At 37.1% G+C, this 15,407-nt stretch overlaps 1 protein-coding gene across 3 annotated transcripts; it reads right to left on the reverse strand.

Annotated features, from left to right (window-relative positions):
- Positions 1–2,493: 2,493 nt before the first annotated feature.
- On the reverse strand, positions 2,494–14,869 carry LOC132285193 (protein PTST, chloroplastic). Of its 3 annotated transcripts, none has more exons than XM_059787362.1 (9): positions 14,740–14,869; positions 13,492–13,532; positions 12,830–13,136; positions 10,431–10,520; positions 8,337–8,405; positions 4,467–4,572; positions 3,929–4,017; positions 2,917–3,029; positions 2,494–2,825 (listed from the first exon to the last, which is right to left on the reverse strand). In XM_059787362.1, the coding sequence occupies exons 2-9, from the start codon at positions 13,518–13,520 to the stop codon at positions 2,723–2,725; spliced, it is 906 nt and encodes a 301-aa protein (XP_059643345.1). In that variant the 5' UTR covers positions 13,521–13,532; positions 14,740–14,869; the 3' UTR covers positions 2,494–2,722. The 3 variants fall into 3 exon arrangements, with proteins under 3 accessions (XP_059643345.1, XP_059643344.1, XP_059643346.1); XM_059787361.1 differs by lacking the exon at positions 14,740–14,869 and adding an exon at positions 14,597–14,704; XM_059787363.1 differs by lacking the exon at positions 13,492–13,532 and having other exon boundaries at positions 14,740–14,829.
- Between the last annotated feature and the right edge of the window lie 538 nt (positions 14,870–15,407).

A 15,407-nucleotide genomic window follows, 5' to 3' on the forward strand; every position in this document is an offset into this window, starting at 1 on the left:
GGTGTGCCCTCTTGTCGATCCGGGGGTCTTGAGAATGAAGACGGTGCACTAAAGCGTCGGTGGGCAATCAATGCTGTTGGAGGAGAGCCTCCATCTCCCCATGAAGATGCGTCCTTTAAGCCGGAGGGCCGCGCGCATCGGATGGCCGGAGGGCCGCGCGCACCAAAGTTCTTACAAGTTCAAGAGGCGTGCAAACCGTTGTGAAGGGCGGGTATCAAGTCAGCCGGAGAGCGCTTGTTTGCTCGGGGTGTCGCGGAGGCGGCATAACGTGGGGTTGCGTCCCGAAGAAGTGGGCGTCCCTTTAGCCCGAAACCCTATCATTGGGCGAGTGCAGCCAGGGGTTGTACAAGGAAGCGATGGTGGGCAGGCGAGCATACCACTTGGAAGAGAGAGACTTTGGAATGTTGGACGCAGCGGAGTCAGCGCCGCACTGCGACGAGGGCGTCGCAGGATTTGGGTGGGGGAGAATGTCACGATCCGATTCCTAACGACGCCATGAGCATAAAAGATACGCATGCTGGTTGGCTAAGAACATTCATTGACTGGGAATGGTTCCAGGGAAGGGGCGTGCAGGACCACAGGATGGTACCTCTTCAGAGTTCAGGCAGGTCGACTCGGTTCAGTTCGAGGTGCTTGTCGCTGGTCGTGGACTTGACTATGAAGAAGGGAGTTGGCCATCCCTGCACAAACTGGTCGGGAGCTGGAGCCGTTCCCCTGACGAGGCTATGGCAGGCCGAAACCAGTCAGCATGCATCCTTGGGAGGGCAGGTCGTGATGGCTGACCAGGGCGCTTGCGCGAGCTGAAGCAACGCCTTGGTGCTGCACGGGCCGTGCCGCTGCGCCGAATCTCTAGGCCCGTGACATTAAGCTGAGCTGGTGTGTACCTGAAAAGCTTCCCAAATGACCTCAAACCAAGAGGCTAGGAATTCAAACCAGCAGAGATTAAAGATGGTCAAATGCGCATTGCAAAGAAAACGGAAACCAAAGGAAAAAAAAGAAGGAACAGTGTACACACAAACAGGTATATGAAGGTAAAAAGAAGAGAATAGAACAAGAGAAGGAAAATCAGGCTACCAATGATCAGGATTTCTCAGCTACTTGTTATGCATTTTCATCAGAAGGTACGTAAAACATCTCCCCTTGATATGTTTCACATTTTTCCTGCCTAATATTGTGCTATTTTATGAAATTGTGGCTTAAAATGAAGCACAAGGCTGAAAATATTTAAAAAATAGACTTTCATCATAGTTTTACCCATTCTGTACTTCCATAAAACGTTCTAAAAAGCGGCTGCAGCCACTGACATGGTTGCGGCCGCGGGCAATAACAGAAGTTACGTAATGGAGACCAGCCATCACGGTCATGCACTTTTTTCTACACTAAGAAAAACGATCAAAACGAACTGAATACACAACACTATGAAACATGATCAAGAAATCAATAAACCATGTTTTTAGTGTTTTCTTAATCAATCTTGTTGAATATACAATGGCGGTCTGATATGAGTAATAGTCACTAATTAAATTTAAGGCATTGTTAGCCATACAAATGCAATAATTCGTACTTTGCACTAAATTTATGGCCACAAATAATATTAAAAACAAAATCAATTGTTAAGCCGATTCCGGATGTTGTTAGCTCAACTCGTACAGGTTTCATGAACACTAAGCCCATGTAGACTTGTAAATGTTTATGAACATAGGCTCATAAACAAAGGCTTGTGTATGCCTGTATAGATTCATGAATGTAGGCTCATGAACATAGGCTTGTGAAGACTCGTATAAGTTCTCATGAACAAAGGCTTGATTAAGCTTGTAAAGTCCATGAACAGAGGTGTAGGCTCGTTCATTAACAAGCCAAATCGATTTTTAATACGAGATCAAACCGAGCCCGGACATGAATATGGTGTCAAGGTTGGCTTTTTTCATTAAACGAGCCAAGACAAGCCGAGCCCGAGCTTTTCCAACTAATGATGAGCCATGCCCAAGCTCAACCTTTCAAACTCGTGACGATCCTGAGCTAACCCACAAATGAACGAGCCGAGCCTGAATAGACTGAAACTTGACTCGGCTCAATTCATTTGCAACCTTACTGCAATTGGTGATTGCAAATATTGCAACAACAGTAGAAGTATGGAGAATTTATGGCTTTATAGGCCATGATAAACCATCCTAATTTAAAAAAAGAAAAAAGAAAATGAATTGATTCTGAAGTCCACAAAAAACTTAAAGCTTAGTTTCAAAACTGTAAGTCATGGGAATCTCAAAATTTTCAATGTTCATTCAAAGAGGGAACATTTATACTAGAACAAACCAACTTCTATTTATCTGGTAGTCTAAGCTGAATCTTGTAGGGATATTGAAATGATCTCCTGAAAAGACAAAATATTAGAAACAAGTTCTCTAACCTTTTGGAATAATTTATCAGAATTCAAACCTTAAAGCTAACTCAACTCTAGATATTCAAGTGGAAATTATTTTCAGAATCTTAACATGCAATGCAAACCAGTATTCTATACTTTCAATTTACTGTAATCTGTTTTGCAAAACCTTCTAATGCTTATATATCATACAACAAAACAAGATCAAAGAAATATGTGTTTTAGATAGAAATTCATACTGAGGCACTTAACCCAAAAAACAGAAATAAATAATTAATTTATACTGAGGCTCAACATCAATTGCTCTACACAATAGACATGACCTGACCAGTGATTCTGAAGCTATTCTACAATCAACAAGTTGTTTAGCATTAATCCTTCGCCCACAGTAGGAAATTCTGGTGATAGCTTCCACTCTCCATCGACCAAGAACTTGATTTCATACCTTCAACACATAAAATAATAATTTGTAAAAATCACAGCATAAATAATGGTTTAAATAAAATGACAAGTTTAGAGGCCCAAGAGATTGTTACCGTCCAGGTCTAAGCATTAATGTTGTAGAGAACTTTGTGTAAGAACCAGTATACTCTGGTGATAAGTGCTCTCCTTGACTCCAGCCATCAAAGCTGCCCATTACTTGCACGCTCTGATACCAAAATGTAAAAAACAAAATATACTTCCTCAAAAATTAATAAAGTAGGCTTCAGTGAAAGACAACCAGGATTGTCAAAGATATTCATATATGATACTAGGGACATCAATTCAGAATGGAATTCTACTGTGAGATCATTATGAAAAGTGGAGACATCCACAACCAAAAGGATTCATCATCAGAGAGTGATAACAAAATAATTGAATTGTAATTGTTCCTTTAAAAATTATAGTGATCACATATATTTGATGAAATGACTCACATCAAGGCCATTTAAAAGAAAAAAATGTATTTTGAAGGCTATGTAAAATCAGTGGAAATCATTCAGTCCATGTGGTGCCCAAATTATACTTTGAAACTTGAGAACACTGCGATTGCCAACCCTAATTTATATACACTGCCACGCATATAACATAAGAAATGCATTTAAATGAATTTTAACAAGACATCATAGGTATTACAATTAAAAAAAAAAAGAAAAGAAAAAGAAAAAAAGATAAAAAAGAGTCACGCTTCTTTATACATGGTTGATGTTCAAGGTAAACAGAAAGTCACTAAATTGATATGACTATATTGATCTACGGATTGGTTAATTATGTTTACTTGCAAATGAATTTGTTTGGCTTCAGATCAAATCAGCTTGAAAAGAGGCTGATGGAACCACATAACTGAATTTCAAGAAAAAATAGTGGAAGAAAGAAGCCATTTACTTATTTCTTTAGAGATGAACTGTCTGACATCAACACTTCTATTTAATAGCTCTACGTTTTATGGCAGTAATCACACCCCAGTGAATAAAAATTGACAAGAGATACTCATAAAAAAGGAACCAGTCATGTAATGAGTGAAAAAGAACTGAAGTAGATGAAGAAGGTGATTACTTGCTAGCTCACCTCATCCATACCATACCAGAATATGGGCACCTCCTTCGATTGTGCAGCATCTACATCCTTTATATGTTCCTTCATTTTTTTATGTACAGCTTTATAGAAGCAAAAAAAATGAAGATAATAAGCATAAGAAGATTTCTTGCAAGGAGTGCATGCAGAACTTTCACAAAAATAAAATTATCCTTCAACATTCTATAAAGTTGTGTCACATCAAAAATTAAAGATTTGGCCTGGAAAGGAACCTAAAAAGGTCCACTTCAACCACGAACTCATCAAACCAGGTCCTTGGGGCCTAAAATGCTGCATCAAAAATTCTGAAGGCATGCATTCAAGTCCAGTGGATCCACCAGGGAGTAGGAAAATCAAATGCTACATAACTTTCAATACCCTGCAATTTACCTTGACTATTATTCTTAGCCTATATAGAGGGCCAGCAACCTCATATAGTCATATCCAAATGGAAGCGCCATCACTAATTAGGCAGGCTTGATTATGACAAAGAATATTTGCTAAGAAGAAAAGCATGACAAATTAATCACACCTTCCAACCGTGAAAGAAGGTGAGACTGGATGTATTTCCCATTAATCCTTCTTGAACCTTCTGGAATTCCATATTTAGCAATTTCCTCCGCCAATGTGACCAAAGACTGTCCATGAAAATGGATAAGAGTATTAAATGACTGTCTTGCTTTCCAATCTTTTCTGTCCTAAAATATGTGTCTACTAGTATAAAATTCAAAATATTATTTTTGTAATTTCCCGTAATAACACTTCCCAGCAACTACAATAAATGGAAGTCTTTTCTTCAAATTTGTACTGTTTTTTCCCACTTTCTACTAGGATAAATTAGGAAAGGCAACAAAATATGTGATGCACTACAAAAACTATCTTTTTTTTAAATTTGAGACTTTTTCAAAGGAGACGTACAATTTGGGATGGAGGGAGTAGAGGTAAGAAGTTGAGGTGATATTTTTTTCTGTTAAGGTAACAAGGTTAGATTCTATTCATTCTTACGTATAGTTCATATAATAACCATGGTTTATAATTTATCATAAAGCTTTCAGGATCATAATGCATTGTTCTAAGCCTCCACTAATCCAAATAGGCAAAGCTGACTATAAATCTTGAGACATGCGGAACCCGTGGAAGATAATTGATGAGTTTAGTGAATGAAATCCACATTTCACCTTTACAGTCAAAGTGTAATAATGGGATCCAAAACTTAAGGCAAGGCATCAAGTATTCTCTATGAAAATCAGATCGTGCGGAGCTTGACCATGGCACCATTTTAGTAATTGACCCACATGCTTAACAAACATATAGATATGATAAATCTTCTTTTTTTTTTTTTTTTTTTAACTAGATACTCCCCCCACCCCTCCCCTTTGGACAAGGCATACCAACTTGTGTGCAGATTGTTAATTAGCACACAAACAAATAAATCTCTCAAACATAATGCAAAAATGTATTAGAAAAAGGACTTTGCTAATATCACTAATCTCCCCAGCCAAAGTTGCCTGAGCAATATGATATCCTGAAAAAGCCTTTGGATGTTTACACACTAATTTTGATAAAGAAAATTTTTGATGACTATTATCCATGTTTCTACTTCTCTCCGATTTGTTTAAATGATATTGAATAATGAATACAGTTAAATAATTATTCAAGTCTTTTTTTTCCCTGTTGCTACCAACTTAGTAACTCAGAGATGTTTAAGATAGTGTTGCATTATCTATCTACCACATCTTTTTTTTTTTTTTGATAAGTAAAATTATATTAAAAAACGCTCAAAAGGGCAGCGGAACCCAAAGAAACAAAAGGGCCAAAGGGCGCCTAAGACCTTCAATGAGGCCAAAAAAACAATAATCTTGTGGACTAGTAGGCATTTTCAATTGTTATGTTTCTGAGTTTCTATTATTAACTCAAGAGTGTTCACAATTATATTCTTATGATATTCAGCATTTTAACATAAATAATAATATTTTAGAGAGAGAACCTCGATGCTCTCCCATTCCCACTAAGCTTAGGATTTGTCACCACCCGCCACTGTAGTGGTGACAGTTGTGGTGTAATGGATGTGTAAAATTTAGTGGACATTACGGCGATGGCTAAAAAGGTCTGAAATATTATTCCCTTTGCCCAACTCCCTAAAATGCACTGATACATAAAATAATTAAAATTATTTATCATGGTATAGTATACGATACATGCTGATGTAAGCATCAAAATTCAAAACTACTAAACTACTGCGACCATTTCTGTCCCAAGTCCACCACAGCCACTCTCCCTCTCTCTCTCTCTCTCTATATATATATATATATATATCTCACCCCTTCGTCACTCTCCACCACCAGTCCAATTCGTCATCAAACATTGCTTGCCTATCGGGAAAAACATCCACCATTAATAGACAAAAGAACTCTAACCACAATCTTTCTACGGCGGTCTCCTCTCTCCACCTCAACGCCACTGATTCTCACCGTCCACTACACCACCACGACCCCTCTCCTAAACCCACCAACAATTGCAACCCAACAACCCCAATCGGGCCCTTCTCTCCCTCTCAATAAGAAGCCATGGTGTCCAAAATCATAAAGAGAACCCCAACAAAAACCACTGAAGCCATCACGGGAAGAAGAAAAAGAAAGAAAACCTATCATCAGTAGTAACCTTTTGGGTTCAATTCAATGCTCAGTAACCCCCAATTGAGGAATTTGGAAACCCAGTTGAGGGATTTGGAAACCCAATTGATGAGTCTGTTTGGGAGATATATGTGGGGTGGGCCATATTGGAGATTCAAGTGGTGGACAGAAACAAGGACCGGAGCCACAACTGCCATTGGAAGAAGTATGTAGCAGGGTAGTGGTTGGGTGCTGTTTTTATTTGGGTGTGGGAGTGAGAGAGAGAGTAATGACGCTTGTAGCTATGGAGGCAGCGAGAGCACAACTGATTCGATTGAGACTGCCAATTAACCACCACCACTACAATCACCACCATGAAATGGAAGAGGTCTGTAAGACTTCATCTTGATTAGGTGAATTTCTGAGCAAAAATTATAACACTGCCCAAATGAGTATTATGAGCATATCTTCACCCAAATGAAGCATTCTTGTATGTCCACTTCTTCCTTTCATGGGCTTTCACGAGCTGATGGATAACATTCATATTGATTTATAACAAGATTTTTTTTTTTTTTTTTTTTTTTTTTTTTCCTAAAAAAAACATAAGGGTATTATTGGTATTTCATTAAAAAATAACTGGTTAACGGTCAACTAACGGCAAAGGGTGGTTGGGTAAAGTCAATCAAACCTCAAGGGAGGTTGACCAAACTATTTTAACCAGTTTAATTGGAAGATAATTTAAGCAAACCATAGGAGAGATCAGGGTAATTTACCCCTATATATATATTGAGGTTATTCACTCAGTATGGCATGATCTTTTTTGAATATATATATATATATATATATATATAAGGATTTTTGATTGGTAAGATGAATATGATCATCAAGAACCACACCACTCTTTTTGGTGGTGAATTGACTAAAGTCCTGAATCAATAAGGTATAAAATACTTGAATATTTCTTTTTTTTTTCCCCTGAATGAGTTTATTTTATTGATACAGAAATATAGTACAAGATAACAGCCAGAAGGCTAAGACAAAATACTTGAATATTTCATTTTATGAATTATTACTTCTAATTGAAATTTTAGTCATTACTTGTGTTGGTTAATGCATTACTTCTAATTGAATTTTTAGTCATTACGTGTGTTGGTTAGTGCATTGTTTTTCACAACAGATGGTAATTTGTTCCTATTTTAATTAGAACCTATATAAAGTTCAATACAATAAGTAAAACATCTTTCTAAGTGTTAAAACATTGACAAATTAAAATTTAAAATATCAAAATATGACAAACTGATATCAGAACATGCACATTATTGACTTTTCAGCGGTTTACAGCAGTGATAAGTGATTCATGTAAAGTCTTGCTCGATATTCACAATCGTGACTGTTATGTAACCCGATACCATGATCTAAAACCATGGTACTGCAATTGCAGTTTTGATTTTAACACTCATGCAGTATCACAATTGTGGTCTTGTGGTCCATCCTAGCAAAACCTAAATTATATTCTTTGTTGGGTTTCAAAGAACTAATTGATAAATCTGACAAATCCAAACTGGGAACCATATATGCTTATCTCTTTGTATGGTTCAACCACATCGGTAGTCACAAGGAATTTAAACTTTGCTATACTTTAGAGAATAATACTTAAAAAGGTATAGCATATTAAATTGGACACTTTGCAGCAAAAGGCTCCCCTAGTCGAAGGAAATGCTCGGGATAATTTTTTCTCCTTGTCTTGATTACTGGAAAACAGAAAGACAAGGAAGATAGTAGTTATATACCTGAACCTCTAGTTCGATGACAGCAAGTTCACTCTTGAAATTAACCAATGCATCCTCCTTCACATTCAACTGGGGATAACAAATAAATAAAGTTTGACAGTCAGAAGAGGTTATTCCGAACAGAAATCCGCAAATCTGCTATCTAATGTGCTGAGGATTTAATTTTTAATAAATTAAATTGCTTCTTTAAGGACACGAACAGGCAAATATTGCACCGCGTTATCCTTTTTTTCCGGTGCAAATCTTAAAAAGTTCCATTCGAGATTACTTTTCATGGAGTCATTCAGGTAATGACATACTTTTCAATTAAATAGGGTACACCACATGCATGGTGCACAAATAAAGCCATATGATAACATAGCTCATTGTTTTAAACTATAAAAGACGGACATAAATAGAGGATACCAAATGACACAACACAAACATATCAATACATGGACGAGCCAAAATCCTCAATACAAATCATTACCGTGTGAAAAAAAATCTCAATTTGGATTCATTTAGGCTTTTAATTTTTGAAATCCACATTTAAAGAAAAAAATCAGAAAACTAGAATATAACCCGTATCCTTCTTCTCCTCATTCTACATTTTTTAACAAAAAATCCTTTGTCCATTTATATGTATATGTTTGCAAAATTAGATATATTTTTGTATACATGGGTTACGAATTTTTTTTTGTTCATTAAATGATATTATATAATTATAGGTCTCCCCTATTGAGGCATGGAAATGTATATATTATATCCTTCCCAGAAAAAAATATGCATATACAAAATATATAAAATTAATTGTTTGTCATATATATGTAAATATATATATTACAAGAATAAATGCTTGTCATAGACTCATATTACATCATAGAACACATGATTACTTATATTTTGAAGATATTTTTACGGGGAAAGATAGTTTGACTAATTTTTCTACTAGTTTTGTAGAAACACACGATCCTCAATCCAATTTTACGATCTCAATCCTATGTAAAATTCAGATCCTGACAATCATGACAAGTCACAAAGTAAGCACACAATTAAGCATCAACACAACTAAAAAAATTATACAATTTTCAACAATCCACTCACTCTGAGTTAAATATTTCCTAAAGAAGTTAAAAAGAAAAACATAAATCTTGTCAGAGTGTTTATTGACTCAAATTTTGGTTCAATTAGTCATTAAACCAAAATCGGATCCAATAGAGACAGGAACCGATATTTAAAATAAGGTCCAGTTTTGGATTTAAACGTAACCAAATGGAAGTGAACCCATGAATAAGGAAACTCAAGTAAAGAGAAGCCTGATGTTGGTGCGCTGAGCAAACTTTCTGATCAACCTTTCCTTATACTCGAAGTGTTTATACTGAAGATAACAAGTGTTTGTGCAAAACAAAAATCAAAGGCTGGTATCCAGTTAGGTCAACTACCTCTGTGAGGAAGCCTGATGACTCTGAAGAAGGAGATTGCTCAGATCAGGAACAAGTTTGATCGAAGGAAGCAGATTTTTCTTGATGAAGAATTAAAAAAAATAATAATAATAATAATTCTTTGGACAATGATATAAATATAATATATATATATATGAGATAGGTGGAAGCCTTTCTCCTTTAGCTAATCATATCGAAAAAAGGACCAGAACTACATGGATACACTATTTAGGAATTAATTAGTGAAACTTGGTAAGCAATGAAAATATATGTAGCATCATCTGATAAGGATAGTGAAATATATGGCTTGAAGAGTTTACTGTCCAAGACCATACCATCACTCAAGGGTTCATATTCCATCAATTTCTCCACACACAAAAAAAAAAAAAATGAAGAAGGTTTTTCCTGGTAGTAATAATGAAATTTATGTGATTGCTGAGGTGTCGAAATGCTATGCCACATAGGACATATCCATTTAAGATTCCAACAAGATAGAGAAACCCATCCGGTACTATGTAAGTCAGATAGATATCAAAAGGGTAGCAAAAATAATAGCAAAGCTAGCAACCATATGGAAAGAAAATATATAATTACAGCTAAGAAGCTGCATAAAGATTTAGTTCAGGAATCATTTATAAAAGAGTTAAGAGTTTAAGAATGCATTTGTAAAAACCTGTCTCTTGAGGAATCGGTTCTGTTGATTGGCTTCACTCAGTTTCTTGATAAGCTTCGCTCTTTCAGAGTCAGCAAGCAGTGCCTTCAACTGTTAAGGAATTACAAAATATTATGTCTGAAGAATTAAATATTAACCATCTGCCTGTCCAGATCACATATCTTGTTCCAAAAGCATAAAATCAAGAAATATTTTTGATGAAGCTAAAGTTGAATTAGGTATTATAATGCACTAAAGCCATAAGGATAACATGACTTCACTGAAGACTCTGAACAATCGAGTTAATAAAAAATATAATGGCATGTAACATATAATAAAGAAAATGCAAATGCCAGCAAAGGACTTTGAAGAAAAAAACTGAAATCACATACAATATTATTTCTTGGATTCATTTCATCTAAAGAACAATTCCTTACGGAACAAACAATAATGCTACATAGCAAAATGTGATGACCTTGTGGGTGGATGTGCCGTGGGCGGGTGCGAGAGACACTATCAGGCTACCACACTGACAAGCTACGGGTGCACAGTCCTACATCGCCTGGGTAAAGGAAAGGTGAAGTGCTTATATGTAAGTGTGTCACCTCCAATTGGTATAAGGTCTTTTGGGGTAAAGCTCAAGAGCAAATCCGTGCGGCCTCAGGCCCAAAGCGGACAATATTATACCATGTGGGGAGTGGGTCGTTACAAATGGTATCAAAGCCTGACCCAGCCGGAAGTGTGCCGACGGGGACGTCGGGCCTCCAAGGGGGGTGGATTGTGATAACCTTGTGGGCGAGTGTGCCATGGGCGGGTGCGAGAGACACTGTCAAGTTACCACACTGGCGAGCTACAGGTGCACAGTCCCATATCGCCTGGGTAGAGGAAAGGTGAAGTGCTTATATGTAAGTGTGTCACCTCCAATTGGTATGAGGCCTTTTGGGGTAAAACCCAAGAGCAAATTCATGCGAGCTCAGGCCCAAAGCGGACAATATCATACAATGTGGTGGAGTGGGTCGTTACAAATGGTTTCATAGTCTGACCCAGCCGGAAGTGTGCCGACGGGAACATCAGGCCTCCAAGGGGGGTGGATTGTGATGACCTTGTGGGTGTGTCGTGGGCAGGTGCGAGAGACACTGTCAGGCTACCACACTGGCGAGTTACGGGTGTACAGTACCACATTGCCCGGGTAGAGGAAAGGTGAAGTGCTTATATGTAAGTGTGTCACCTCCAATTGGTATAAGGCCTTTTGGGGTAAAGCCCAAGAGCAAATCCGTGCGGGCTCAGGCCCTAAAGCAGACAATATCATACCATGTGGTGGAGTGGGTCGTTACAAATGGTATCAGAGCCTGACCCAGCCGGAAGTGCTGACGGGGACGTCAGGCCTCCAAGGGGGGTGGATTGTGATGACCTTGTGGGTGGGTGTGCCATGGGCGGGTGCGAGAGACACTGTCAAGCTACCACACTGACGAGTTACGAATGCACAGTCCCACATCGACTAGGTAGAGGAAAGGTGAAGTGCTTATATGTAAGTATGTCACCTCCAATTGGTATGAGGCCTTTTGGGGTAAAGCCCAAGAGCAAATCCGTGAGGGCTTAGGCCCAAAGCGAACAATATCATATCATGTGGTGGAGTGGGTCGTTACACAAGATGCATTACTCTATGCTGTAAGAGAAAAGTATCTGCACCTTTCATAAGAGGAATGCGCCTGATGCAGTGTAAAAAGAGAAGAAGGAGAGAAAAATCAAAGGCAACAGGCTTATTAACTTCAACAAATGGCAAGATTAGATATTCCAGTTTTAAGGACTAGAAAAAAATATGAGAAAAGCCGACCAGTAGGTTTTAACACTTCCATTTCACCCAAGCCAAACACATTTCAAATAAGAAAAAGTAAGCAAAAATAGATTCAATGATAATAAAATTACTCTCCTCATTCCCACAAATGAACTATATAAACAAAGATTTAAGATCACAGCATATCAGAACCATATGAATGATCATATTTAAATTGCTATGTTTATGTTTAACTACAGTCTTACAGATCCATAACTAGTTCTGATATATTATTAATGGAATAGTTCATTGTAACAATTGAAAATTGAATGATTTTGTAACATGGGTGATTAAAATGGTGATACCAGCCCCATAAGGGCTTTAATAACAGGTCAGCCATTTTCTTGAAATTTGTTTTCATTAATGAGGGAAAGTTCTAAATATATATGTTGGGATATTTGAATGTATTACATGCATATACTAGGCTATAAACTATTTGTATACCGGATATCAAGATATCTGAACATCAATGTAATAATGTTTTTAACAAAGTAGAAAAAAGAAATTACATGGTGAAAGAAATAACATACTCTCTTTTCAGCATAATATATAAAGGTATTTAACGGCGAGTGACGAATGAGCTTACCACGTCATTTTTCAAAGGTCGTTCTAGAAGCTCCTCAGAGACAGCCTCAGCGGTATACTCATCATCACTTGAGAAATCTTCTACTGACGATGATAATTCCTCCTCGAGACTTGAAGATGAGGAAAATGTTCTCCAAGACACACAACGCACCGAATTCTTTCCAACAGAAGCTTGATTTGGGTAACTTAACCTTTGACATCTCGTCCTCGAACTCCACGCTGCCATATTACACGGAAGTCTGTGGATATTCTCCAAATTAAACTTTTTTGAATGCCTTGGAAACCAACCATGGCTGTCAAGACAACAGCTGTCAAAGTTGCAGTGGAACGGAAGTGAGCACAATACAAAGTTTGAAGAGTTGAAAGTGAAAATTAAACAACAATATCAGGTAAAAATTATACATAAGTCGGAAATGCTGATATGGTAGGATATTATGATGAAACAAGTGGTAATCAACACAACTTTTATCTCTACAGTTATCGAAAGTATATCATTGACCAAAAAACTTCTTAATAGTATATATATATGAGAAAACAATCAAATTTGTTGTCAAACATCTGCAATGAAAAAGAAAAAAATAAATGAACAGACAAACAGACTGGCATAAGTTGACAAAGTTACACCCTAAAGTAAAGAAAAAAAAACAATAAAAACAACTTTACCTTGCAGTGCCTATCCTATGACAATCCATGGTAAAGACTTCCTACCGCCAAAACAAAAATATAGAGATCAGGAACAACATTTTTCACAGCAATAGCATCTAATCTAATTTAATTGTGACAAGGACACAAAGCCACTAAATTACACAGCCCACAGAATATGAAGATTGGGTAATCACTCATAAGTAAGCCACTGAAAAATCAAAACTGCACTTTACTGACTAGTGCAAATAGTGAAACCAAAAAACCTTATTATTACTTTTCACAAGGTGTAATCATTAATAAAATAAACCAACAATCTGTGTCAAATATAAATTATATACTTATCTAGTGTTTAATAAGGGAGGAGGAATGTAGTTAATATGAGGCTTTTGTTAAGGAGGGTAATGCAAAGTCCATATTACAAATTTGAAGAACACTAATTACTAAGCATGCATAAATGTTTAAAGACAATATGAGTCAAAACAGGGTCTGAAATGCATATATAAGATGATAGGCAGTCTCCATCCTTTCAGAAACACAGCCCACTGTGAATAGTCTTACCCCTCACTATAATTATACCTTTAAATGGTATGAAGAAGAACTCCCCCAATACAATTGTGGTGTTTTTTTTTTTTAATCTCTGAAAGTAGAACATCGTTTAATCGGAAAATTTTAAATCTTAAATTCACTTCATGTGGAACAATCTCAACTGCATGGGGCAGTGCATCAATTAACTATGGTTGAAAAAAAAAATTGAGTAAAAAAAATGAGTGAGCCCACAGATGTGGGTAACAGGGAAAATGTATCCAAGTAGCCAGCAGGGCAATAGAAATTAAGGATAACAAGTAAATTCAAGAAACTAAAACCAAGAAAGTGAAGTTAAATCATGGCCACTAATTCCAATCTTCAATCAAATGCGCCCATTAACAACGAACTAGAAATGGGTATGTTTTAAAAGTAAAATAGAATTGCAATATAACTCATTTCAATGAATTATTGTTCAATGTTGTCAGAATGAGTTGGCCTAATACCAAAAATTGCAAATTGGCATTTATTCAAACACATAGAGGTCACCTGAAATTTGAATAAGAATATAGAGCAAAAAATATGAATGTGACGAAACTACCCCCAAAATCATGTTTTCAGACAGGTTTTCGGAATCTAAGTTTGGGGGGATCATTATCATCGTCATTGTCGTCATCAACAACAACAGCGATGCTTGGAGATAATAGATTAAAGGGATTTAGTGAGAGAACGTAGAGAACTTACTAGGTGTCCCGAACTGCTGCAGAATTCATGTTGCCGTGTGTGTTTTTTTTGTGTGTGGACAGGGAGGGTTCTTCAGTGGAGACAAGCAGCAAGGGGACACGTGTTAGGATGAAATATTCCCACGTGGACCCTCCGGTATGGGAAGTGGAAATCCTGAAGAAGGCATGTGATAAACATTGGATAAAAAAAAAATTGGGGTAAAATCCCCATTTTACCCATCTTCTATTAAATTGGTCCAAGAAACCCCATTAAAATTAAAACACCACTTAAACTATAAAATGTTATCCAGCTCTGTACTGTTAACCGACCCGCCGATTTGATTATGAAATAATAAAATTGACATTACTATTTAATATTAAATTAAAAATTAATACTATTTATTATTATAAAATTACAAAAATACCCGTGATCTTCTCCCCTACACACCCCCCCCCTCTCTCTCTCTTCTCAAATCAGACTCATCACCACCAATAATCAGACCCATCACCACCAATAACTTGGTAGCATCGATTCCACCACCACCCAACACCCAAACCAAATCCAATACCACCAACAACCAGTTACAGTACGGATTTCACCACTACCCAAACTAAAATCAAACCCATCACGGCCCCCAACAACCACGTATTCCACCACCACCCAACACCCAAACCAAACCCAATACCACC

Source organism: Cornus florida, unplaced genomic scaffold, assembly GCF_030987335.1.
Source record: "Cornus florida cultivar Cherokee Brave unplaced genomic scaffold, ASM3098733v1 CherokeeBrave_3.0.0_Hap2_Chr11, whole genome shotgun sequence".
In the NCBI taxonomy this organism is placed as follows: Eukaryota; Viridiplantae; Streptophyta; class Magnoliopsida; order Cornales; family Cornaceae; genus Cornus; species Cornus florida.